General features: G+C 39.9%; 1 protein-coding gene across 1 annotated transcript; it reads left to right on the top strand.

Annotated features, from left to right (window-relative positions):
- Window positions 1-574: 574 nt before the first annotated feature.
- On the top strand, window positions 575-26,987 carry setd7 (SET domain containing 7, histone lysine methyltransferase). The gene is made up of 8 exons (XM_030146352.1): window positions 575-690; window positions 14,082-14,211; window positions 17,683-17,884; window positions 19,976-20,165; window positions 22,567-22,648; window positions 22,722-22,839; window positions 22,923-23,080; window positions 26,034-26,987. The coding sequence occupies exons 1-8, from the start codon at window positions 651-653 to the stop codon at window positions 26,224-26,226; spliced, it is 1,113 nt and encodes a 370-aa protein (XP_030002212.1). The 5' UTR covers window positions 575-650; the 3' UTR covers window positions 26,227-26,987.
- The last annotated feature ends 272 nt before the right edge of the window (window positions 26,988-27,259 follow it).

Here is a 27,259-nt window from a genome sequence, read left to right as displayed (position 1 = left end):
AAGAATCTGCATGATTTCATCAGTTAAATCCAGGTTGTTTATGTCGTGCCCAGCAACGTACAAATTAACTCAGAAAGCAATGTCATATGCCTTCAAATGCATTTACCCCCATTACCGCTTATCAGCTAATGACTGAATATCAAGAGTATCTCCTTCTACCTATATGCAGACTGGAATAAGGAATTTCTCTCAAAAAGAACCCTTGGGAGGATATTAGTATTATTATTGATACTACTACTACTACTACTACTACTACTACTACTACTACTAATAATAATAATAATAATAATAATAATAATAATAATAACAATAATGTTATAAGTTTTATGTAATAGTAATAAGTTTGTATGTGTAATTATTGCATTTTTATTGCATTATTATTATTATTATTATTATTATTATTATTATTATTATTATTATTATTATTGATACTACTACTACTACTACTACTACCACTACTACTAATAATAATAATAACAATAAGTTTTATGTAATAGTATTAAGTTTTTATGTGTGATTGTTGCATTACCATGCATTTCAAAGTGTTTTGGAGTATTGTCAGATGTTGGTGTCAGTAGTGGTCTGACGCCCACTGGTGACCGGAGCACTCAGTCAGAACACCGGCTGTAGTATGATCCTCCAGTCGCAGCATGGACAGCGATGATGAGACCATAGAGGAGGTGGTGGAAGGTAAATTCACACTCACTTTATCCATCTGGGTTGTCTTATGTGGCTTGTCTTTTATACGGCTGAACCTAAGGTGTGAGCCGCAGCACAGTGTCGTCTCGGTTCTGTGGTGTCACTTGTGGGGAAATCTCCATGAGTTCGTCGGTACCGGGCCTGCTCGGTTCCCAGAAGGCACCGCGGCCTGGATTTGACAAGTAAGCCGCCCTTCCTGCGTCGGACGGCGGCCCGGGTCTCAGTCAGACCTCAACCGTCGACGAGCAGGCAGGAAGTGAAAACACGACAAAAACGGCGACATTTTAGTTTCGAGTGACTTTTTGCTACATTTGAGATTTCCACTGAAACATGTGGAGGGTTCGTGTGTGTTTTTGTACATGTGGCGTTCAGGAGCCGTGGGAAGGCGTCAGTCTGAAAACGTGTTCGGTTAGCCTGCGTGTGTGGAGGAGAAATGACCACCTGAAAACATCGAGCACACAACTACTCCAGGATCTAAACTTATCCGACCTCTACTGTGAAACTGTAGCCTCCACAAAGAAGGTGAAAACAAACTTTTCAAGGAACACCTATCAGAACTGTGGAAGCACCAGGGTGGTTTGTAGTTGAGGATGTGGCTCAGACTGATGTTCAGGTTGAAGCTGACAGGTTCTCTAGACCAGTGGTTTCTAACCTTTTTTCCTTGGAGCCCCCCCATCGAAACTTTCCTGTCCTTCACTAAAAACCAAAGTTAGGGTAACTCGACTTTCTTTTTTGATACTGATGAGTCATCTGCATTTTTTAGACATGGTGTTTTATACATATGATGATACACTGACAGAAAAAAAAAAAACCTCAGGTGAATTATCTATCTGACCTGACCAGACTGTTGCTCTGGCTGTGGGGGTCACAAAGTTTCAGAGGTCAAGAGGGTATGGCTACTAGATAGTTTGATATTTTTAAATGCAGAGAAAATATGTTTTGAGTGGGTTTGTACAGATTTTGATTATCTTATTGGGTGTATAATAGGGAAGCATGATATTAGGAAGATATGTGATAACATTATTGAATATTTCGATGATATGACTTGGAATATTTAAGTATTTAATGTTTTTCTTCACTCTACTTGCTGCCAACATAGAGTGATGCAGACAATTAAAAAAAGAAATGTATTGTTTCCAACATTATTTTTATTGGGGAAAAATGCAGCTACATCTGCAATGCCGGCCATAAATCACCTTGCCCCCTTAAAACATTTTCTGTTATTGTAAACAAAATTATATTGAAATAAATGAAAACCTGAAAACAACATAAAGGATTCAAAATTTAGAATACATTTTATCATAATCATTTAACTCCACCTGCAATGTCAGCACAGCCCCACTACCTCCTGAACTTAATGTGGCTCCTTTATTTCCTGTCTGTCATTATTGGACACACTGATTACTCCAGGTATGCCTACTACTTCTTGTTGTGATTAGGGGTATAAGAAAATATCAGCTCCGCAGTATATCGTGATATTTCATTTCACAATACTGTATCAATATTAAAAAGTACTGTATCAATATGTTTAGGTCAGGGGTATCAAACTCATGTTAGTTCAGGGGCCACATTCACCCCAGTATGACCTGAAGGGGGCCAGACCAGTAAAATAATAACAGTGGAAAAAGTAAAATTACAGTATGATAATATTTACATCTACAAAGTTTCCTTAAAAATCTGAATAACATGAACAACTTGAATTGTCTTAAGAAAAACAAGTGCATTTTTAACAATATTCTGTCTCGTTTTATCAGTTTATCATTTACACATTTGCATTACGATTGCACAATACATTAAGTAACAAGCAGAATATTGGTAAAATTGCATTTACTTTTCTTAAGACATTTCCGTTTGTTCATATTTGTTCAGGTTATTCACATTTTTGTAAAAGTATAGTTTGGTAGTGTAAACATTTTCATGTAATTTTACTTTTTTTACACCAAAAAACAAAGAGAAAATTTGGAGTTGTCATTATTTATAGGTTATTATGATAATATTTTACTGGTCTGACCCACTTGAAATCTAAGTGGAGTGTGTTTGTATGTGGAACCTGAATTAAAATGATTTTGACACCATTGATTGTTAATATCTTCAGTGTAATTTTTGCATTTCACAAATTCATCCCGCGGGCTGGATTGGACCCTTTGGCGGGCCGGATTTGGCCCCCAGGCCACATGTTTGACACCTGGGGTTTAGGTATTTATTTAAATGCAGATATTGTGGAGGTTCATTTTTGTTTTTCTGTTTTGTTTACATTTTATTTATTCTTATTTAACACTCTTTTATTAAATAACGTTAGTTCCTTTGTTGGGATTGCACAAAAATAATGTTCTGACGTTAGTTCTGAACTAATAGAATATGAACATTTGAACAGGATCTTAAACTGTAATGTCTGTAAAACATAATTTAAATTTGAACACAGGAACATTTTGTGATATAACATTAGATCCTGTCGTGATCAAATAAAAATGTGTTTAGTATTTGTGCATATTTCTGGTGTAAATCAATTCTTCAAGGAAATAATCATTTAAAAAAAAGAAACAAACATAAAATTGCCTTTTTAACAGTATCATGATATATTGTGATATATTGTGATATATCATGATATATCATGAAAATAAGGTTAAGTTCGAAAATGAGGACATTTGGTGCAAGCAAATGTTAGCATCTTAGCTAATTAGCGCCCACTACATTGGCTTAACAGGATCTTTATGCATTTACATGATATCAAATAAGGCTTTTATGAGGTGTTTCCACATCTTCATATTTCATATTGTGTTCATCAGCCCTTTATCTGCTCTGTCCAGTTCAGCAGAAGGTAAATAAAGTAATAATTTATGACCATGCACAGCGGTCTTCAAGAACTAAAGACAAACTATGATTGAAAAACAGACTGCAGCTGTTAATGACAGAACTAACACGGTTCAACTCAAGAGTTCAAACCCTTTTTCATCTGCTTCGGTACAGTAAAATAGCACTTTGTGATGGTAAATTTAAAAAAAAAAAAATTTGACTGGCTCAGCCATTTGCATTGTAGGTTGCATGTCTTGGATTTGTTCGAACCTGGAACCAGGATAACAAGTGACAGTTATGTCATCACCTACCATCCCTATCAGGTAGGGCGGGCTTCTCTGGCAGCATGACAGCATCTGATTGGCCAAATATGTTGACATTCGGAGTGTGAATGCACGGCACATAACATGTACGCTATATTAATTAAAATTTAAGTAATCTTTGCAGTACGTCTATTGCAAACATTGATATTATGATAATGATACATTATTGATATATCGTGCAGGCCTAGTGTAGAAGTCTTTTTTCTGTTACATCCAATAGAATTTTCACAACTTGTAACCTTAATGCAGACAAAGCTTTGTGCCCTCCCTGGGCTCTCTGGGCACCCCAGGTTAAGAACCACTGCTCTAGACCAGCTGTCACTTTAAGTTACTCTGATGGACTGATGGAGGTCATCTGCTCCTCCAGTGTCATACAACTCTTGCTTGCCTTCTTCAACAAAAGCCACTATTCACAAGGAGTCTTCAAATCATAAACATGTAACATTTTACGTGGGCTGTGTAAACTTCATGCATGGACATTAGTCCATGGGCTGGGAACGGTTCTCAGTTGCTTATTTTTCACTTCCTCAGCTTCCTGATTGCTAAATGCTTGATAGTGGACTGGAAATCTCTGTCTGCAATCTTGACTGATCTCTCATTTCACTTAAATACTAGCGCATTGCCCCGTGGGGATCCACAGGTTCTAAATGTGGTCATTTTTATGCTGTTTTGTATTACCGCATTTGTCCAGCAGTCACTACCATAGCATTCTGGCCATAGCAATGTGATTGTAAGGCTATTGTATTCCAAAATTACTATTATCTCCCAAAAATATTGGTCCTATCAACTTGTCGCTTTCGCTAGTCTTTACCTTGAACAAAAATACATAAGTATGCCAAACTGCAGCGATCAGCTCTTTCCGGATTTTGTGTGGATCCCTGGACACATACATAGGCACGCACACACACAGAGGCTACTTGGCTTTTATAATATAGCTTGAGGATTGAAGAGACTGTGCAGAGGAGATATTGCTTTGTCCAAGTTGTACTTGAGTCTCTCTGTGATCAGACCCGTGATGTGTAGACGAGTTATTACATGGCTGGACTAAACAAACGATGGCAGGACTTAAAAGCTATCAATCAAATTTTATTTAGATAGCACCACAAAATAACAAAAGTTATCTCATGATACAGTTAGAGCTCGTTTCAACCAGTCTCTTAACAAACCAATTCACAGACATCATCAGAATTCTCTAGGAGCAAACAGTTGGGGACAGTGGTGAGGAAAACTTCCTTTTAACAGACAGAGACCTGGAGTAGACCCCGACTCTGGAGGATGGATGTCTGCCTTGATTGGTTGGGGTTAAAGAGAGAGGGTACAGGAAGAGAAAGAGAGAGAGAGAGGAGGGGGATATGGGGAGACATGGATGCACAGCAAACTGAATTGAACTACCAATAACGAGTAAAAACTGTTAATACCAATACTTTAAATACAAATACTAACAGTGGATATACTACTACTGCAGCTGCACCCGTAATAGAAACCTCTACCATCCATGTAACTATATAATAAACACTATCACAACTAAAGAAGCAGGACCACAGTAGCAGGTCCAGAGATGATCCAGGGAAAACCTGTAAGGACATTGAGCACAGAGACTCTCAGGAAGAAGTCAGTCCAGTAACAATAAAAGTAAAAGATTAAAGCTTTGTTCAGTCTGAAGTTGCCTTAGTTATTTAAATTAACCAAATGCATGAGCAAACTTGTACATGTTAAATAAGAAAGTAAAACTATATGAAATCCCTTCATCGCACATTGACACATTATGCTACCCTGTATATTGAAAAGTTAATCAAACGTGTAAATAACTGAAACTACAGCGGTTCAGTGGGACTAAATATCAGAAAATATTTGCTGCAGCTGTTCCTTACATAATGTTTAATGACTCCAAGGTGAAGATGTCTTGTCTGATTGTATCTGCTCTGTGAGGAGTGAACGATAAAGGTGAGAAGTCAGGGCAAGGACCCAAGGAGCCTCAACTTGAGAACTGAGATATGATTTGTGACATGAACCTGTCAAATAAACTTCCAATCAAATGAGATAGATGAGATGACCCATTCACTTTCTTTTTTCTTTTAAAGGTGCGGGAGACTTTCATGACAAATTTTTCATCAAAATCGGAATTTTTTGGTCACGACGTGCATTGTGGGAAATGGAGGCTTGCACTGCTGCTGCCGCTGCAGGCGGCTGCACAAACCTCCCTGCAGCGGCAGCACAAGCCTCCGTTTCCCTACAGTGCACGTCGTGACAAAAAAATTCCGAAGATGCCCGAGTTACCTCCCAGCTCTGAATGTAAACACACGGGTTTGTTTATGGTGGATGGCACTTCAAAATTGTTCACTGTAATGCAAGAGATTCAAGTGAGTAATCACAGAAAGACTTACAGATTCGTGATACTTAGGCTATGACTGAGGTTTTACAAATTTGATGAAAAATTCATCACGAAAGTCTCCCGCACCTTTAAATGTCACTATTAAGTACCATGTTTGTCATAGTAATTATAAAATACCTTTTTCACTCTACCATCCTCTGGTGACCCAGGTGGAACTTTCTTTGATATGAACTACAGTGGCAAGAAAAAGTATGCGAACCCTTTGAAATCTGGCATTGTGTTTTGAATTGGTAATAAAATGTGATCTGATCTGAATCTAAGTCATGAGCATAGACAAACACAATGTTCTTAACATCATACCACACAAATTATTAATTAAATATAAATATGTCATCTCTTTATGGAACACAGCCATTAAATGCTCAGTTCTGCTGGAAAAAGTGAGTAAACCTTTGAATCTAATGAGTGAACCAAACCTCCTTTGGCAGCAATAACCTTAAAATAGCATTTTTGGTTGCTGTTGATCAGACTGGCACAATGTTTAGGGACATTTTGGACCATTCTTCCTCACAACTGCATCAACTCACCCATATTGTCAGGGTTTCTGGTGCGAATGGCTCTCTTGAAGTCATTCCACAGGTGGATTTGGGTCTGGGCTCCAACTGGGTCACTTCAAAAGGTGATTTTTTATTTATTTATTTATTTATTTATTTACTTTGTTCAGCTACATCAACTGTCTTACTTTTGTCATTTTCTGTCTTTTTTATTGTGTTTTTTTTCTCTTTCATCATTGTTGTTTTCCTTCGGTTCTTCCGTCTTCCTGCTCCTTCAGCCAAACATTTCCACTTCCCCCTCCTTCCTTTGAGTGGATGATGTAAGTGTGTTGTGCCACATTAAAAGTAGTCTGAGTTAGATACATCGTTCGCCATCATCATCGTCATCATCGCCATTGTGATATGTATGTGTTCGCAATAGTCACATCGCAGGTCCTGCGATGTTGGAGGCAAATGAACTCAATGTGTTCTCATCTAATTACAAGGATACCTGACACACACTGCGTGCAGCAATCCACAAATCACATTCATTCTTAATCAGTTTGCCGAAGCAGACCACTCCCTTGCGCATGGACTGAGTCGCTGGTAACAACACAGCGTTTCCACTGGTAAGGTTTTGCTGTGGCACAGCTTGCCCCCTTAAATGAAAGTTTGTGAAGCTTCAGGAGGTAGGAAAAAAATAAATTAGCCTTAAGTTTCACTTTCACTTCTGCGGGCGGAACGGACCCCCATAGTAATATAAGTCGGACGGGAACCCCCCCCCCGACCTGCTGAATGAAATGTGCGCGTGTGCATCCCCCCAGGCCAAATCGTGTGCGTGTGTACCCCCCCCAAGCGTTGAAAAATGACCAACAAGTAAGAGAAAATTACTGAAAACAAAGACATGGTGCCAAAAAGAAAAGCATCAGTTATCTGGAATTATTTTGTCTGTAAGAAGGATGATATTGAAACACGTGTTCTGTGTCAATAGTACCGTGCACCTGTTGCCACAACGAGAGGAAACACAACTAATTTGTTTGACCATTTATGTCGGCAGCAAAATCGCAGGGTTTAAAAAAATTGCAATGTCAGTTTTTTCCAATATCATGCAGCCCTATTCCAAGTGAAATACCGCGCTTTAACCTTTACAATTACATAAACAATTCCTCAAGGCTGAGAAAATTCCTTGATCATTTTTTGTAATCGAGGTAATCAGATTACTCGAGGAATCATTTCACCCCTAACTAAATTTAAAACACCACTTCCTTGTGTGAGAAATGTCTCATACTGTGAGCAAAGTTACTGTGCATCTGGCACAGTGCTATACTTTTTTTCTTGTATTATAGTCGTATTCCAAATTAGATTAGATGAACTTTTATTTACCTCAAAATTCTTTGAATACCTCATAATGACAGTGAAAAAGTTTGCTTGAAACTTTTGCAAATTCATTAAAAATGAATAACAAAAATATAATATGTACATAAGTATTCACAGTGTTTGCCATGACATTCAAAATTGAGCTCAGGGACATCCTATTTCCACTCATCATGTTTCAGATGTTTCCACAACTTGATTGGAGTTCACCTGTGGTAAATTCAGTTGATTGGACATGATTTGGAAATGCCCACACCTCAGGTCCAATAGTTGACAATACATGTCAGAGCAGAAACCAAGTCATCAAGTCCAAGGAAGTGTTTTTAGACCTTTGAGACAGGATTGTATCTGGGGAAGGGTGCAGAAAAAAAATGTCTGCAACACTGAAGGTTCCAGTGACCACAGTGGCCTCCATCATCTGTAAATGAAAGAAGTTTGGAACCACTCAGACTCTTCCTAGAGCTGGATGCTCGGCTAATCTGAGCAATCACTGTCGTCAAGGAGGTAACCAATTACCCGATGGTGACTTTGACAGAGCTCCACAGCACTGTGTGGAGAGGGGAGAACCCTCCAGAAGGACAACCATTTGTACAGCAGTCCACCAACTAGTCCTGTATGGTAGAGTGGCCAGACGGAAACCACTCCTCAGTAAAAGGCACATGACAGCCTGCCAGCAGTTTGCCAAAAGGCACCTGAAGGACTTTGAGACCATGAGAAACAAAATTCTCTGGTCTGATGAAACAAAAATGAACTCTTTGGCTTGAATGCCAAGCCTCATGTCTGGAGGAAATCAGGCTTCCCTCATCACTTGCCTAATACCATCCCTACAGTAAAGCAAGGCAGTGGCAGCGTTGTCCTGTGAGATGTTTTCAGCAGCAGGAACTGGGAGACTCGTCAGGGTTGAGGGAAAGATGAACGCAGCAATGTATAGAGACATCCTTACCATACCATACCAACTTTATTTATAAAGCACTTTAAGAACTTTACAGCTGGCCAAAGTGCCGTACACCAAACATAAAACAAGGGATTAAATAAGTAAATAAAACTAGTGAAAACACAGGGTGTTAAGTGGGCTACGAACAACACAATACAAACATCATAAAAACAAAGACAAGTTAAAATCTGTTAAAAACAGCATAAAAAAAAAACCAGACATGTCACTCACTGATTAAAAGCTAATGAGAAAAAGTGCGTTTTTAAATATGATTTAAAGACAGATAGAGACTGAGCCTGTCTAACAACTGAGGGCAACTGGTTCCACAACTTTGGGGCGACAACAGAAAAGGCACGGTCCCCACGAAGCTTCTTTTTAGTTTTTGGAACCACAAGCTGCAGCTGATCTGCTGACCTGAGAGCACGAGAGGGGGCGTAGGGGTGGATCAGGTCAGACAGGTAGGAGGGGGCAAGGCCATTCAAACATTTAAAAACAAATAGAAGAATTTTAAAATCAGCTCTAAAACGCACTGGCAACCAATGGAGTGAAGCTAAAACCGGTGAAATATGTTGATGTTTGCGTGTCCCTGTTAAAAGCCGAGCTGCAGCATTTTGGACCAGCTGCAGTCGGGAAAGTGCATTTTCACTCAACCCAGCATAAAGTGCATTACAATAGTCAAGTCTAGTAGTTACAAAAGCATGGATCACGGTTTCAAATAGATCCCTGGGCAGAACAGACTTTACTTTTGCAAGCTGTCTTAAGTGAAAGAAACTGGACTTGACCACACCACTAACTTGTTGGTCGAGTTTAAGATTGGGGTCCATTTTAACACCCAAATTTGACATGACCAGTTTAACCAAATGAGATAAGGAACCCAGGTCAACAAGAGCTGTGTGATTTGAAACACTGGGGCCAAAAACCATCACTTCTGATTTGTCCTGATTTAGATTCAGAAAATTCAATGACATCCAAGATTTAATATCATCAATACAGTCCAAGGGGGGTTTTATAGCTTGCGGGTCATCCTTCTTAAAAGGTAAATAGATTTGACTGTCATCTGCATAAAAATGGAATGGAATGCCATGTTTCCTCAGGATGGACCCTAAAGGGAGTATATAAAGAGAAAATAACAAAGGTCCAAGGATGGATCCTTGTGGTACCCCACATGACAGGGGGGCAGAAGAGGAAATAAATTCACCAAAGTGAACACAGAAGGATCTCCCAGTCAAATAAGACCTGAACCAGTCCAGAGCCGAACCCTGAATCCCCACCCAGTGTTCCAGTCGGGAGAGGAGGATCCCATGGTCAACAGTGTTGAAGGCAGATGTCAGGTCAAGCAGCACCAGAACAACAAAAAGGCCAGCATCAGTTGAAATAAAAATGTCATTAAAAACCCGTAAGAGAGCAGACTGCTGTGAAGATTTTTAAAACCAGACTGAAAAGTTTCTAAAATACCGTGCTCATCTAAAAATGATTTCAACTGAATAAAAACAATTTTCTCCAGGATCTTTGAAACAAATGGGAGCTTAGAGATAGGCCTGAAATTTTACAGTGCTGCAGAATCAAGGCCAGGTTTTTTAAAGCAAGGGATGCACCACTGCATGTTTAAAATGAGCAGGGACAACACTGGCTGACAAACTACTGTTTAAAATCAATTGGACAGCAGGCGCTAGAGTTTCAAAAACCTCCTTAAAGAGACGCGGAGGTAGTGGGTCATCTGGAGAACCTGTGGCCTTCAACTGAGCAACAATGTTTTTTAATTCTGGGAGAGTTACAGGCTCAAAGTCATCAGAAACAGCACAACAGGGGACATGCATGGAGGGGTCATGAGAAGGAGGCGTTATTTGAGTCCTTATAGTTGCAACTTTGCTTACAAAGAATGAAAGAAACTTCTCACATGTTTCAGAAGAATGCTCTAAGCACACAGGCTGAGGGACATTTAAAGCCGAGTCAATAGTCTTAAAAAGCACACGAGGGTTGTGACGATTATTTGTAACAATCTCAGAGAAATATCTCGTTCTTGATAATTTTACAGTTGATTGATAGTGGCGCCAGCTTTCTCTTAGAATTTGAAAAGACACTTCCAGTTTATTTTTTTTCCATTTGCGCTCAGCTCGTCTGCATTCTCGCCTGGCAGCGCGAGTATTCTCATTTAACCAAGGCTCCTGTTTAGGTTTAGATGCCCTTATTTTAACTGGAGCCACAGACTCTAGCACAGTCTGGCAGATCAAATAAAAACTAGAGGATAGCTCCTCGGTATCAGCGCATATAGACTGGTCAAAATTAACAGTAAAAGCGGCAGCAAACTGAGCAGCAGGTTAAGGACCCGACAGCGGCGCGCTGGAGCGCACGGTTTTGCCATTACACACGGCAGTGAAATGTCAAAAATCATAGGCATAAGGTCAGAAAACACAGCATCAATACTACAAGATTCTCAACAGACAAATTAAAAGTTAAAACAAAGTCAAGCGTGTGCCCACGCTCCTGCGTGGGACCGGACACGCACTGCACCAAACCAAAAGAGTCCAAAAGAATTAAGAAGTCTTTCACTAATGGCTTCTCGGGGCAGCACACATGAATGTTAAAATCTCCAACAATTAAGAGCTTGTCATATTTCGGCATTACGTCCGCTAGGAAGTCAGAAAAGTCACTGATAAAATCCTTGTTGTATTTAGGAGGTCTGTAGACAACTGCGCACAGGATGGGAACAGGACAAGACAGTTCAAAAAGGCACAGTTCAAAGCTGGTATAGGTGGAAGACAGCGTTAACTGCTTGCACTTAAACATCTGCTTATAAACAGTAGCGATTCCCCCTCCACGGCCTGATAACCTCGGGGAGTTGAAGAATGAGCAGGAAGGTGGCAAAAGTTCTGACAGCACAGTGGACTCACCGACATTTATCCAGGTTTCGGTCACGCATAGGAAATGCAATCCACGGGACATGAAGAAGTCCTTGAAATTAAAAGTTTTATTCCCCAGCGATCGGGCATTCACCACAGCTACCCTGACAGTATCTGAAGCTGAAGAGTTAGCAGGGGTACTAGCCACCTGCACCCGGACAGGTAGCCAGAGATTGTGGAGATTCACTCCGCGCCTGAGAATGCGCGGGGACGGGAGGCGACAACACAGGGATCCGTCTTCCAAGCCGATGAGAGGAACCAGGCAGGGGGCGATGGGATCCAGCACTCGCCATGGAGCAAGCCGAGCAGCATGCTCCACAGCCTGTGGAGAACATGCCAAGATGGCCTTTAGTTTTACCAGCCGGCCGATGCGTCTTCCCCTGCGCAAACGGCGCCTTCTGCGCAGAGGTGGGGCCGGGATACGGAGCAGGTAAGATGGGACTCCATGTAGGAATGGGGCCTGATAAGAATTTTGCCCATCCTGCTGAAAGTTCACAATATTGTTGGCTGCTGGCCGCAAATCCAGAAGTGTCTGACGATCATATATAAATACAGGTAAAACATTTGCAGTGACAGTTGATAAAAACCATAAAACAACTAAAAGTGCGGGCAGTGACAGACTTCAGGCCAAATGCATTGGTGCCATCTTGGACCAACCTTGATGATATCCTGCTCCAGAGCACTCTGGACCTTAGACTGGGGTGAAAAGTCATCTTTCAACTGGACAATAACCCTACACACACAGCCAAAATAACAAAGCAGTGGCTTCAGGACACCTCTGTGAATGTCCATGAGTGGCCCAGCCAGAGCCCAGACTTCAACCCAATTGAACATCTCTGGAGGGATCTGAAAATGGCTGTGCATCAGTGCTCCCCATCCAACATGATGGAGCTTGAGAAGTTCTGCATAGAAGAATGAGGCTCTAATTGCTGCCAAAGGTGTGTCAACAATGCACTAAGAAAATGCTGTGAATACTGTTGAAAATGATATATTTTTACCTCGCCCCACCCGAAGGGGAGGCAAAGGGTATTATTTTTGGCTCGGTTTGTTTCTGTGTTTGTTTGTTAACACTTTAGCAGCAAAACTATTGGTTGAATTCATGCCAAACTGGGTTTATAGATTGCCAGTGACCCAGAATAGATGTCATTACATTTTAGGAAAGGTAGGTCAAAGTTACATTTTTTTATGATTTTTAGCTTACCGAAGCTAAAAATGGACCTGTTGTCGTCTGTCGTCGTCTGTCATCCGTTACAAAAATTTCAATCGTCTTCTTCTCCGAAACTACAATTCCGATTGACTTCAAACTTGGTATACAGCTTCTTTATGATCATGTCAACAAAAGTTAGTGAAATTATTTGGATCCAGATCGCATTCTGGATTTGGTGCGACTTTGAAAAATTTCCCCGTTATAAGAGATAGGAAGTGGATCGATGCAATAACTCAGTAAATATAAATGATATCCAGTGTAAATTTCTACAGTCCAGCCCTGATGGGGAGATGACCAAAACATAATGTCCACATGCTGATCAGGATCTTCTTCTGGATCCGGGAACTGACGGAAAATTTAACATGGGCTCTTATGGGGAAAAATTTTTTATCGTCTTCTTCTCCGAAACTACAGTTCTGATTGACTTCAAACTTGGTATACAGCTTCTGTATGATGATGTCACCACAAGGTATTGAAATTATTTCGATCCGGATCTGATTCTGGATTTGGTGTGACTTTGTAAAATGTTCCCATTATAAGAGATAGGAAGTGGATTGAATCAGTAAGTATCAATGATATCAAGTTGGAATTTGAATTTTTTACAGATCTGATTGGAATATGACCAAAACATGGCTATTTCTGTAATATAATAAATACACATAACTGGGTGATAATAAATGGCATCTTGATACATTTCCCAAAGCTTTTAATTTGGCCGGTAAGCTACAGGGCCATAGGTCCTATTTTTAAAATTCTTCCCATTTACTTATAATGGGCAAAATATGTGTGAAGGGCAGGGTTTGTTTTGCCTGGTACCACCAAACTTTTTCACTTTGTCATTGTAAGATACTCTGTGTTGAGGTAAAAAAAAATGAATTTAATCTAATTTAGAATAAGGCTGTCACACCAGAAAATGTAAAAAAAAAAAAAAAAAAAAATGCAGTTGCACTGTAAATGTTTAGCCTCATGTTTGTGTGTGCATTTAGGTCCTCTGGATGATGATGGCCAGCCACATGGCTTCTGTACAGTGACCTATTCCTCCAGTGATCGCTTTGAAGGGCACTTCACTCATGGAGAGAAGAATGGCAAGGGCAAGTTCTTCTTCTTTGATGGAAGGTAAATATTATCAGACAAATATTATTGGACTCACTAATATGCACACCACCAAGTCTGGAAATATATACAGGGTGGGGAAGCAAAATTTACAGTGAACATTTAGTTGTTTTTTCTCAGCAGGCACTACGTCAGTTGTTTTGAAACCAAACATATATTGATGTCATAATCATACCTAACACTATTATCCATACCTTTTCAGAAACTTTTGCCCATATGAGTAATCAGGAAAGCAAACGTCAAAGAGTGTGTGATTTGCTGAATGCACTCGTCACACCAAAGGAGATTTCAAAAATAGTTGGCTTTCCATAAAGACTGTTTATAATGGAAAGAAGTGAATGACTATGAGCAAAAGTATTATGAGAAAGTAGGGCTGCACGATTTTGGCAAAAAAAAAAATCCCGATTTTTTTCCTGTAAAAACTCGATTTTCGATTTCGATTTTTGGGTATAACTAGAAAAGGCAACAGAAGTCAGCATGTCGTTTTCGTGAGCAGCCCACAATGCAAGCCACTGCTCCGACCTCAAAGCTGTGATGGTATCACGTGATGAACCCACAGTTTTGTTTTGTTTTTTCTCTTCATTAAATCTTTGAAATGAAGTAGAGTACACAAACAATGTATACAACAAGAAAATAACATAAGTTTGTCAGGGGGAATACACTATAATAAAATGTCCAAATCAGAGCAAATACTGATAGTTTTTATAGCCTTTTTGTTTCCACATTTATCTAACAGCTTTAAATAAAGTTCAACATCTTACAAAACATAAATAATATTTGGTTTTGTGTTACAGAACTTACATTTGTAATGAAAAATTTAGCAAGTAAGAGGACAATTAATTTAAAAAAAAAAAAAAGTTTTTTTTTTTCCTTTTTGGGGTATCTGGCCCACAGAAGTGATACCAATGTAAGTCAGTGACAAGCATCTGTCGTGCGTGCGTGGACCACGTTAATATGAGTGATCCACGTGCGGTTCTATTTAAACTGTGGGATCCGTGCGTGGAACAGACCGACCCAGGACACACTGGAGGGATTCTATCTGTGGAGCTGGTGGATGTGTGTGGGCACAGGGCTGTGTGGGCTCCTCTGCTGAGGCTGATGACCCCGAGACCCGGACCGGGTTCGGAAGATGACAGTAGGGTATGGATCCGGGACAACGTATGATGAGTGATCCACATGCCGCTATATTTCAATTGCAGGATCCGTGCGTGAAGCCACGGCTTATGTTGCTATAAGTACTGCGGGCTCATGAACAGATTTAACATCCGGTCATTACACAGACTTCTGTGACAGACCGCTGTCACAGGAAGAGCCTACGGTGGCCCGCGGGCTTGCGGAGGCGCACGGCCCGGAGGCACGAGAGAGATGAAATCGATTTTATGATTTCCCTTTTTTTTAAAAATTGTCCTAATTAAAAAATTCGATTTCGATTTAAAATCGATTAATCGTGCAGCCCTACGAGAAAGTCTGGAAGTGGAGGAAGCAACAAAAAACGTACCAAAGCTTTTATTAAAGCTCTCAAATCCAAAATCCTAAAGGATCCAACCAAATCCATGAGAAAAATGGCAACTGAACTTGAGGTAGACAACAAGACCGTTAGAAATCCAGTAAAATATGATTTTAAGATTTAAATTCTCATGACTTTCAATAAACTAATTGGTCATACACTGTCTTTCAATCCCTGCCTCAAAATATTGTAAATTTTGCTTCCCCACCCTGAGAAAAAAATGTGTGTCTTATTTTCCTAATAATTTCACAAGCAGTTCATCTCAGACTCAGCATATCTCACTCAACATATACCTCAATACATATTTAAAGATGGGACTTCATTGGTGTTGTGTTTACATGCTCACTGTTGTGATTCCCTCGTGACTTGGTAAAGATAACTGTCATCTCTGAATATACAATGTGAATAGTCTTAATAGACTGATAAGTGTAACGTATCTTTCTGTCTGTGATTGATTCTGGTGATCTACTGTACAGACACGCAGCTACCTCCACTTTAAGGTGCCTTGATTGAGTGTATCATGCTTCTTTACATTTCATTTCAAATGCAAAATCTCTCACTCACCACTGCATTCTCTATGATTTAGTGGGCTGGACATCATTAACCATTCGTAGACAAAAACACTTGTTTTTGTTCATCTATATAGCTCTGCTGGGTAAACTCCCAAAATACCTCAGTAATCTTCTTTCTATTACCTCTAGCACAGTGGTTCTTAACCTGGGTTCGATCGAACCCTAGGGGTTCGGTGAGTCAGTCTCAGGGGTTCGGCAGAGGTCAAGACACACACTCGACTCATTAGTCGGGTGTGTGTCGGGCTAGGTCTGTGTATGTAAACAAACGGCTTCAGAGACTCTTTCTCTGATTGACATCCAATATACGTGGTGTATTGTTGTTGCTTATAGCACTACAACACAATCCGGAAGTGTTTATAATCTCTTCCACTCGTCTGACGATGAATTATTTGAGTATTTTCCACATCGATGTTATGACTTTTGCTACTTCCTGTTAACCACGGAGGCAGCCATGTGTAGCGTTTGTTTACATTTTTCGGTCACCGCACTGGTCAGTTACAATCATGTGACGACCAACGCACCGTCGCAGATGGAGAAATTGTATTACGCTAAAGCCGTCAGTCACACTGATTTGCAGTAAATATTCATTATTATTGTAGCCTGATGGAAATTAGGTGATGGGTGTGTGTTAAAATGTTAAAAATGATAAATAGCATAAATACAATAAGTTCATTATTGGAATACATAAGGTTAAAAATTAAAACCATTTCAGTGTGGTAGTATTAAAAAAGGTCATGTCTTTGTGAGAAGGTATGTCATTTGTTGTGAGTTCATGCACTGTATTGGTTTTGTTCTTTGAACACAGTGATGTTAATGCACGGTTCATTTTGTGCACCAGTAAAACATATTCCTGTGTCTTGAATTTGAAAAAAATCATATTTTATTTTTTAATATAGAAGGGTTCGGTGAATGCGCATATGAAACTGGTGGGGTTCAGTACCTCCAACAAGGTTAAGAACCACTGCTCTAGTAGTTTCCATCTGCGTTCCTCCAAGTGGTTGCTTTTGACTGTTCCCCCGAGTTCTGACAGACTTTGGAAAAACAGCGTTTTCTTAGCATGCACCATGGTCATGGAATAATCTTAAAAAAACTGTAAAACTACATACTTTCATTTCTGTTAATGATTTTAAAAGTATTATGGAGAATGCAGTGAAGAAGGAATGTCACTGTTTTTCTTGATGCCATTATGGTTGAATAACTGTTGTTGTGTTTGATTGTTCATTGTGTATCATATATGTGTTTTGTATTGTTTGGACTTTGTACGGCTGATACCTTGGCCAGGTCTCCCTTGCAAAAGAGATTTCTAATCTCAATGGGACTATCTGGTTACCTAAAGGTAAAATCAAACAAATAAATAAAATAACTGCAGCTTTGCTCTCTGCATGCTCTCCACAGTGCCCTGGAGGGCTTTTATGTAGATGATGCTCTGCAGGGTCAGGGGGTGTACACGTATGAAGATGGAGGTGTCCTCCATGGGACATACGTGGATGGTGAACTCACCGGGCCTGCACAGGAGTTTGATGGAGAGGGCCGGCTGATGTTCAAGGGGCAGTATAAGGACAACAACCGCTGTGGGGAATGCTGGGTCTACTACCCTGTGAGTCACACTGCCTGTGTTTCTGACAAGTTACTTTTTATGACTGAGTCGCTGTGATCGGCTGTTTTGCTACCTGGCTGTCAGTGGTTGATTTGAGGCTACTATGTTAAAAAATACTGCTCTCTTAGTTTTATAATTGCAATTAGCATTTCTTTAGACACTACATGGTCATGAGTCAGTGAAGGAATTCATTACAGAGTAGAAAGCCAGCTACATACTCTGTGAGAACAGAGACATTTCTTCTTGCTCCCAGGGCTGCCAGAAAAGAGGGATGTCATTTTTTTCTTCCAGCCCAGGTTTGGGAGTTGGCATCATCTGTGTGTTCTAGGTCTCCTTTACATGAATACCAACTCAGTAATTTTACCCATTTTTAGCATTTTTTGTCATCTGTTGTTTTTTTTTAAATTATTCTTTTGTTTGCTTTTTTATAACCTTGCATAACTTCTTGTAATTGGTGTGAAGTCCAAACTATCCAAATAATGTGTTCATACTGTACACGAACCTTGATTCAGACAAAGTATACATTGTTCTTTCAGACCCAACAGGGGAGGTTTAACACCTGAAAAAAACATATTGTCTGCGTATTTTGCTTTGGTGCAAATTAGGTTTTGGTCATATTCCAATCAGATTTGTAAAAAATTCAAATTCCAACTTGATATCATTTATACTTCGTGATTTATTGCATCGATCCACTTCCTATCTGTTATAATGGGAAAATTTTTCAAAGTCGCACCAAATCCATAATCAGATCTGGATCCAAATAATTTCAATACCTTGTGTTGACATCATCATACAGAAGCTGTACACCAAGTTTGAAGTCAATCAGAAGTGTAGTTTTGAAGAAGAAGACGATTGAAATTTTTTCCCCGTAAGAGCCCATGTTAAATTTTCCGTAAGTTCCCGGATCCAGAAGAAGATCCAGATCAGCATGTGGTCATGATGTTTTAGTCATCTCCCCATCAGGGCTGGACTGGAGAAATTTACACGTGATATCATTTATATTTAGTGAGTTATTGCGTCGATCCACTTCATATGTCTTATAATGGAGAAATTTTTCAAAGTCGCACCAAATCCAGAATCAGATCCAGACCCAATTAGTTTCACTAACTTTTGTTGACATGATCATAAAGAAGCTGTATACCAAGTTTGAAGTCAATCGGAATTGTAGTTTCGGAGAAGAAGACGATTGAAAGTTTTTTAACGGATGACAGATGACGACGACAGGTGACGACGACGCCAGGCGCCACATGACGACAATAGCTTACGGCCTCTCGGCCGGTAAGCTAACAAGTGGTACCAGGCACAACAAACCCTGCTTCTCGCACGTATCGTAGCTTATTTTGGCATAGATCCAGCTGATTTCATCATGTCTATGCATGTGCTGATGTCAGCATAGACCTACACAGCATAGACAAATTTCGGCCATTATAAGTAAATATGGGGGGGGTTTAAAATTCTAAATAAATTTGAACTTTGACCTACTTTTCCCAAAATGTAATCACATCTATTCTGGGTCACTGGCAATCTATAAACCCAATTTGGAATGAATTCAACTAATAGTTGTGCTGCTAAAGTGTTAACAAACAAGGGAACAAAGAAACAAACTGAACCAAAAACAAGACCCCTTGCCTCCCCTTCAGGGGGTGGGGTAATAATAGCAATAAAAAACTGACCAACACTTTTTCAGATTTTACTTCACATATGCAGCACTCAGGTTGAAACAGTTCTGTATACATACACTAATTCTGCATCTTTCTGAAGGAAAACATGAATCTCTTCCCACCCCACCACAAACTGAAATAGTTGACTAAAAAATGTTTTTAAAAGTATGTTGACTATGCTTACTGCATGAACCATTGGATTACTTGGTAATTCATCTACTTTCCTATAGAAATATATTTCTAATAAAGCATTATACAGTAATTCTTAAGTTCATAGTACAATCTTTGTCAATGTCTTTATTTGAAAAACTACTGTTAATTAAATGGTTAAATGCAGTGAAGTTAAAGGTTTTTCTTTTTGATGTGCAAAGGTCCTGAATGGTCATAGTCTGTGTCTTGTGCATGTTGGTGTGTACTGTGCTGCATCTAGGATGGAGGCTGTGTGTTTGGGGAGGTCAACGAGGAGGGTGAGATGACAGGGCAGTCTGTGGCGTACATCTATCCTGACAGCCACACAGCACTCTATGGAACATTTGTGGATGGAGAGCTCATCGAAGCTCGGCTTGCCAAACTGGTCTCCAACATGAGTGGAAGACCACGTTTTGAAACCACCCCCAACAGTAAGTAGTGAGGCCAAAATTAGGATGTCTTTAAAATGTCTTCCGTACAATTTTATAGACATACTGTAATTGGTTCTTTCATTTGATCAGTTTCATTGAGCTATTTTAAGTTTTATTTGTCTATTTGAGTCAAGCTCTTCTGTATCAAAATCCACACGTTAATTTTTTTAAACTTACCACTGCACCTGGGTTAATTCTTCTTATGTTCTTGCCTTGACTCCTCACCCCTCAAGGCAACAACCTGAGGAGAGAAGAGATGAGAAAACAGGCATCATCTTTGTTGTCACCTTAAGGGGATGGTGGTTAAAATGACACATGGAACAGCTGCATGGTCTGTCTGTTATTTTGTGACAGTGCACTGCTGTATTTTATGTTCTGTTAAATAGGTGGCCATGTGAATGTATGATTAACTTTTAATAACATTCACAACATGGCGTAAGGAAGATCCTCATCATCCCTGGAGCCCAAAGAAAGATCAGCTCTTTCAAAAAATATACAGAGATGCTTAAGCCTGCTTACATTTTAACAACAAGCACTCCACATGGTTCTCCATCAACAGCAGAGTGACTCAGGGCTGTGTGGCTGCTCCACACCACTCATTGACCATTTGATGGACAGGGTCGGTGCCCAGGCTCCTGGAGTGCATACAGTATCTCTGATAATATGTATTATACCCCTGTCCATATATTTATATATATATATATATATATATATATATATATATATATATGTATATATATATATATATATATATATGTATGTATGTATATATATGTATATATACATATATATATATATATATATATATATATATATATATATATATATATATATATATGTATATATACACACACACACATATATTAGGCCTGTAACGGTACCCGAACTGATCCATTTCGGTACGCACCTGTTTGGTTCGGCACACAGCTGTAACGAAACAGCACAGTATGTTGGGAAAAAGGAACGAAAGACGTTGTTCGACACGAAACTTTAAATCCGCGTAAGTTCCACACATACATATTGAATGAGCGCACATTGACCTGAAATATGACATAGCAGCTGACATAAGGTAAAAAAAAAAAAAACAACAAATATGATGTGAACCTGGAAGGAAGAGATTGAAGAGCCTCCACCATTATTACAGTCCTGTTTGGGACCAGGACACCTGCTCTGTCTGTCTGTCTGTCTGTCACTCACTCACTCACTCACTCACTCACACACTCACTCACACACACACACACACACACACACACACACACACACACACACACACACACACACACACACACACGCACACACACACACACACACACACACACACTGTATAATAGAGGAATACAACCCGGGAGTTGGATGTTGAAAATTTCATTTTTGTTTCATGCCAGCGTTAGTTACGTTAGTTATGGACCGCACCTCCATGTATATAACTGCCCCCCGCGCTCCCTCCGACAAAAAAATATAAAAAAAAATCCCCCCTTATGTGTTTTTGACCAATTGCACCCTACACACACACATACACACATGCACACATACCTAAAGTGGCCTAAACAGTTTATTCACTGTCCTAGAATAAATAATTTGGTTAATTTTGTTGTCAGTGTTGCTCTTAAGTTTGTAAGAGAATACAAATTTACCCTCTTGTTAATGCTGCACTTCATGTGGAATTTTTTGTTGTTATTTTTATGCAGAATGTGAACTGACAGAACTGGGATTAGATTTTTGTTGTTTGTTCAAAACTACCTTTCAGGGAAAAGGGCAATACTAATGTTTAAAATACATTTAGTAATATTTTATTTGTTTTATTTTTTATTTGATTTATAGCAGCAGAATTATATTATTCCTGTTTTTGTATGTTCTGTTGTCTCCAAAAATTTGGGGAAAAATGTTCAAAAATTCATAAATGCATTAAAGACATTTTGAGGGGTTTTCTTTCTTCCCGTACCAAACCGAAAAAAAACAAACCGTGGCTTTCAAAACTGAAAATATACCGAACCGAAAATTTTGTGTACCGTTACAGGCCTTATATATCAGGCTATACCAGAAATTCTGTTCATCCTTTTGTCCATCCATAGTTCAACCCAACCACATGCTCCACTTAAAAAAAAAAGTAAGCATTTAGTTAATGTATAACTTGCACTGCTCGTACTGTAACAACAAAAAGCATTGTGTGAAATCAGAGCTCATGTGCTACCCATTTTGCCTGCAGTTTTCCTTTATTTGATTTTGGTGTTAACTGTTTTCCACAACCACAGAGCTATTTCTCACTTTTTTCCATTGGTCATGTGACTTTAGTTATTGATCTCTGAGGTAGATCACATTGTTGGGTGCATGTGGCTCTGCTTGTATTTTTAGGGAGCAATGAACTTATGGAAAAATTAATGAAGCATTCTTTGTTTTTTAGGTGCCATGTACACATATGATAAGTCTACATCCAGCTGCATTGCCACCCACACTCTTCTCCCTGATCCCTATGAGAGCCAAATGTAAGAGGTCAGATTTCTACAGTACATTTGTCACGTCAAGGGCATTTCTCAGCTTTTTTCTCATTGTTGTCAGGGTGTTGGTGGCAGACTCTCTGATCAAAGGGGCAGGACAGGGGCTCTTTGCTAAGGCAGATGCTAGCGCAAACACTGTGATGGCCTTCTATAACGGAGTTCGCATCACACATTCAGAGGTACAGCACATACAGCACCTACAGCTTGTTTATTTCATGTTTCATCACTGCCTTGGATTGAAACCACTTGGCTAACATTTCAGGTGGACAGCAGAGACTGGACACAGAACGGAAACACCATCTCACTGGATGAGGATACAGTGATCGATGTGCCTCAGCCGTTTGACCAGATGGAGAAATACTGTGCTTCCCTGGGTCACAAGGCGAACCACTCATTCACACCAAACTGCAAATATGACCCGTGAGTAAACACTGACAGGGGGGTCAGACTGAGCTTACACAAAGATACACAGAATGTGAAAGTACAAGTAGGGGTCTGTGAATGAATGTTGCAATCATACAGATGGGAAGTTGGTCTGTAACAGCATATAATTAATTTAGTGTTCACCTTTGTTTTCTGAATGAAGGACAAAACTATAAAACCAGACCTGAATTGTCAGAACTTGATCTGATCATGTGAGATGGAGAGTTGTATATTTCATACTATATCCAAACCTTAAGCCGTGAGAGACATCTCCGAATATACACTACCGGTCAAAAGTTTTAGAACACCCCAATTTTTCCAGTTTTGTATTGAAATTCAAGCAGTTCAAGTCCAATGAACAGCTTGAAATGGTATAAAGGTAAGTGGTGAACTGCCAGAGGTAAAAAAAAGGAAGGGTTGAACAAAACTGAAAAATAATGTACATTTCAGAATTACACAAAAAGGCGAACAAGAAATGGGTTAACAACTTAAAGCAGTTCTGCAGCAGTGGAGGTTGATCAAGCCTCGAAAGTTGGTGCTACCAATTCCTACAGCTGTCCCAACGTTTCTGAATTACTTCCAACCCCCTCTGTTTGCATAAAAGTAGTGTTGGAACACACTTTGGTACCATACCGTTGTGAGTAGGGCTGGGTAAAAAAAATCGATTTGATCGATCTTAGATTGATTTCGTTTTAATTTTGTGTAATCGATTAATAATGGATGAGATCGATTTTTCAGAGCAGGACCAGGACTATGCAGAAGCACGGCCGGCTCCGTCATGCGAACCCCTGGGGGAGTCTTGGTCTCACTCGCGACGGCTCTGGCGCGGAAAAGATGTGGAGGAAGGGTGGGGAAAACTCCTCTGCTGGAGGTCATCTCGGCCTCAAACTCGAACCCGCAGTGTGAAGGAACTGGCCGCCCAGAGGTTCTCCAAGGCGAGTCACGGAAGCCAGTCGTTCTTGGAATGATAACTTTCATCCATACTATCACCTATGGCTGAGTATGGAGTTGGAGGAATAGTAAAGCAACAATGTCCGACCGCTATACTACCCACCGCTCCCCGACCAACAATCACAGAGCACAACCCCACCCTCGCTCCAATCACGGAGCACACACCCCCCCCCCCCCAGTGAGTAGAAGCCACCAGCTATAAAACACAATAAAGATGACAGAGAAGTCTGTTCTGAGCCACTGTAGAAACATGGCAATGTTTCTGTCCTGTTTATCATTTAAGAGCAGATTCAGCTACTTCCTGCTGAAATGACGTGTTTATTTCCTGTCTAATATCAATGTTGATACCAGTATTGATGTGTTACATGACTGTGGTAGTCAAATAATCAGGTTACAACTCAAAATTGTACTTTGGTATCACTAAATTCATGTGAATCAATCAGTTAATACTGAATCAAATCGATATTGGATCGAATCGAATTGCGATTATTCGATTCAGAACCTTATGAATCGAAATCGAATTAATTATGGAAATTGGCCATGATACCCAGCCCTAGTTGTGAGCATTATTTGAACAGTATTGTACTGCAGAAAGTAGTGTGTTACTATAAAAATGGCGAGGAAAACTCAATTAACGATAGAAGAGAGACAGACCATCATAACACTTAAAAATGTAGGTCTTTCCTACAGAGAAATTGCCATGAAAGTCCAGGTGTCAGTAAGTCCAGTTTCCTCCACCATCTAAAGGCACTTAGAAACTGGGGGAAATGCTGACAGGAAGAGGACTGGCAGACCCAAAGCCACAACAGAATCAGAAGACAAGTTTATGAGAGTCAACAGCTTGTGTGACAGGAGACTGACAGGACAACAGCTTCAAGCACAGCTTAGTAGTGGTCATAGTAAGCAAGTCTCAGTTTCAACTGTCAAGAGAAGACTTCAAGTTGCGGGTTTGATGGGTCGAGATGAAGCTAGAAAGCCATAGCTGAGACTTCAGAATAAGAAAAAGAGGCTTGCCTGGGCCACGAAACACCGCCAGTGGACTACTGAAGACTGGAAGAAGGTGTTATGGACTGATCAAACGTTTTTGTGCATACGCAACCTTTGTACATGAGGCCCCAGGTCTGTTAATTTGTCCTCCAGCCTTATTTGAAGCTTTACCACTTTTGTCAAAACATCCTCAGTGCCCTGGATTCTGTCCTCCATCTTCTCAATTCTCCCCTCAGCTTCATCCAGTCTGGTGTACGCTTTAGAGATCTCTTCCTTAATGGAATCTAATTGTTCTTTATTTTCATGGTGAAAGCCTCTTAGTTCCTGGAAAATTACATCAAGATCAGCCATGTCTCAATTGCTGTTGTCACTTTGCACTACGTAGTTGTTGGCTTTAGCGTGTAGCCTCATGTGGGCAGCGATTAGCTTTAGTCATTGATGCTAGCGCTAATTTTCAAGAACTGTCTTCACTCACTTGTGCGGCAACAGAGCATCGGCTATTGGTGTATTTCTTTCCCCCTTTGTTGTTCGATATTGTGACTTATTTTCTTCTCTTTGATGGGGTTATGTTTGTAATTACTCTGGTTCTGGTGGGAGCTCTCTCAGAGCACAGACATTGCAGAGGTGTTCCAACCGGAAGTCCGACTGTCTAGTTGTTTGTCGATGCTTCTCCATTCGTTATCCTTAATTTAATTTTTCATTACTTTTATTATTTGTGTGTTCCATACAAAACATTCCGGCTAATAACCGGCAGGTACAAGTCAACCACTAAAGTTTTACACAGTTGACTGGTTGATGGTTGTTTGATTGTGCTACGAAAGCTAAAAATGGTGTAACGAGGCCAAATGTATATTTTTTAATTTCCATTGTCTAGCAGTCCTTCATTTAGATGAGATTTTATGGATTTTATGTCACTAAATTATCACCAATTCCTTATTTCCTTTTCCTCTTAACTGTCTCGTGTTGTTGTTTGTTTGGATTTACTTTTCCTTTCTTGTTTCACTGTGTGCAGGTTTGTTCATCCTCGCTTTGGGCCAATCAAGTGCATCCGAACCTTGAGGCCTGTGCAGAAAAATGAGGAGCTGACAGTTGCCTACGGCTATGATCATGGGCCATCTGGGAAGAACAGCCCCGAGGCCCCCGAGTGGTACAAGCAAGAGCTGAAGCTGTTCCGTCAGACACAAGCGACTCCCACCGGTCAATGAGCGCAAATACCTCTGGACTACCAAACAGCCCTCTCAACCTGCACTAGCACCACTCAAGACTTCATTATGGAACCTGATGCCCCTCCCATCCCACTACCAAATTCCCAATTCCACTCCCTGCAGCTGCCGACACTGGGGGAAGTGCTTCATATGGTGCACACATGGAACAATGGTGGAGCACTGCAGCTAAAATGGAGACTCTGGAGAACACTATGCAAGAAACCAAATTATATTGTAGGAAAATTATCACTAGCTAGAACTGCAGATGAATCTAAAATTGTCCTCATCCTAATTTAAAAACTGAAATTCACATGCTCATGTTTGGTGCTTTTACATTTACAGTGTGACCTAATTACTACTGTTTCTTATCTTTTTCATTTAGCTGTATGTAAAGTGTAAACACAGCAGCTACAGTTCCTACTTAACAGCCCCCCCCCCCCCCCAGCTGTGTTTAACAGCACTGTTTACTGCATCATATTGGATCTACTTCAGCTGGCTCAGTCAGTGTCTTTCAAATGATAATTCATGTTCCGATTAATCTAGCATACACAATATATACAGCATATATTAAAGTGATTTATTTATTGTGTCTGATATAAGTAAAGCACTACAATTCCTGAGTTTTCTTAAGGAAATTTGTAACTTGAATGAGTTTGGTAGAAAAAATAATGGATGGACAACAGATGTATAGAAGGCCTGTCTCTTTTCTAACCTAATCACCTGTGTTCAAGTTAAAATAAAGACCCTAGTTACCAAAATCTGTCTAATCTGTCATTATGTGACTTCAAGCACTTTTTTTTTTTTGGCTGGTCCTTTTCCATCAGCCTGTCAATCAGAAGCACGTCCCTTTCCAAACCACTGCATAACAATAATATCTCTCTTAGATGAACTTACGAATAGCTCATTTTAGAATCAGTCGAGCAAATGGTGATGCTGGGGTTGAATGAGTACTTTCTGCCAGTTTAATACTAAGAGTCGCTCTTGATCAAGATAGGACACTAAAAACACTAAAAAGTCAATCCTGGAGTAAAAC

Source organism: Sphaeramia orbicularis, chromosome 10, assembly GCF_902148855.1.
Source record: "Sphaeramia orbicularis chromosome 10, fSphaOr1.1, whole genome shotgun sequence".
Lineage (NCBI taxonomy): Eukaryota > Metazoa > Chordata > Actinopteri > Kurtiformes > Apogonidae > Sphaeramia > Sphaeramia orbicularis.
The sequence above is the reverse complement of the archived record's forward strand: the minus strand, read 5'-3'. Positions and strand labels throughout refer to the sequence as shown.

Bases quoted from the DNA above. Each gene is read 5' to 3' on its own strand.
- setd7 (XM_030146352.1), top strand. From the start codon at position 651: ATGGACAGCGATGATGAGACCATAGAGGAGGTGGTGGAAG. The intron at 691-14,081 runs GTAAATTCACAC...GTGTGCATTTAG, and splicing joins CATAGAGGAGGTGGTGGAAG to GTCCTCTGGATGATGATGGC. The intron at 20,166-22,566 runs GTAAGTAGTGAG...TTTGTTTTTTAG, and splicing joins TTTTGAAACCACCCCCAACA to GTGCCATGTACACATATGAT.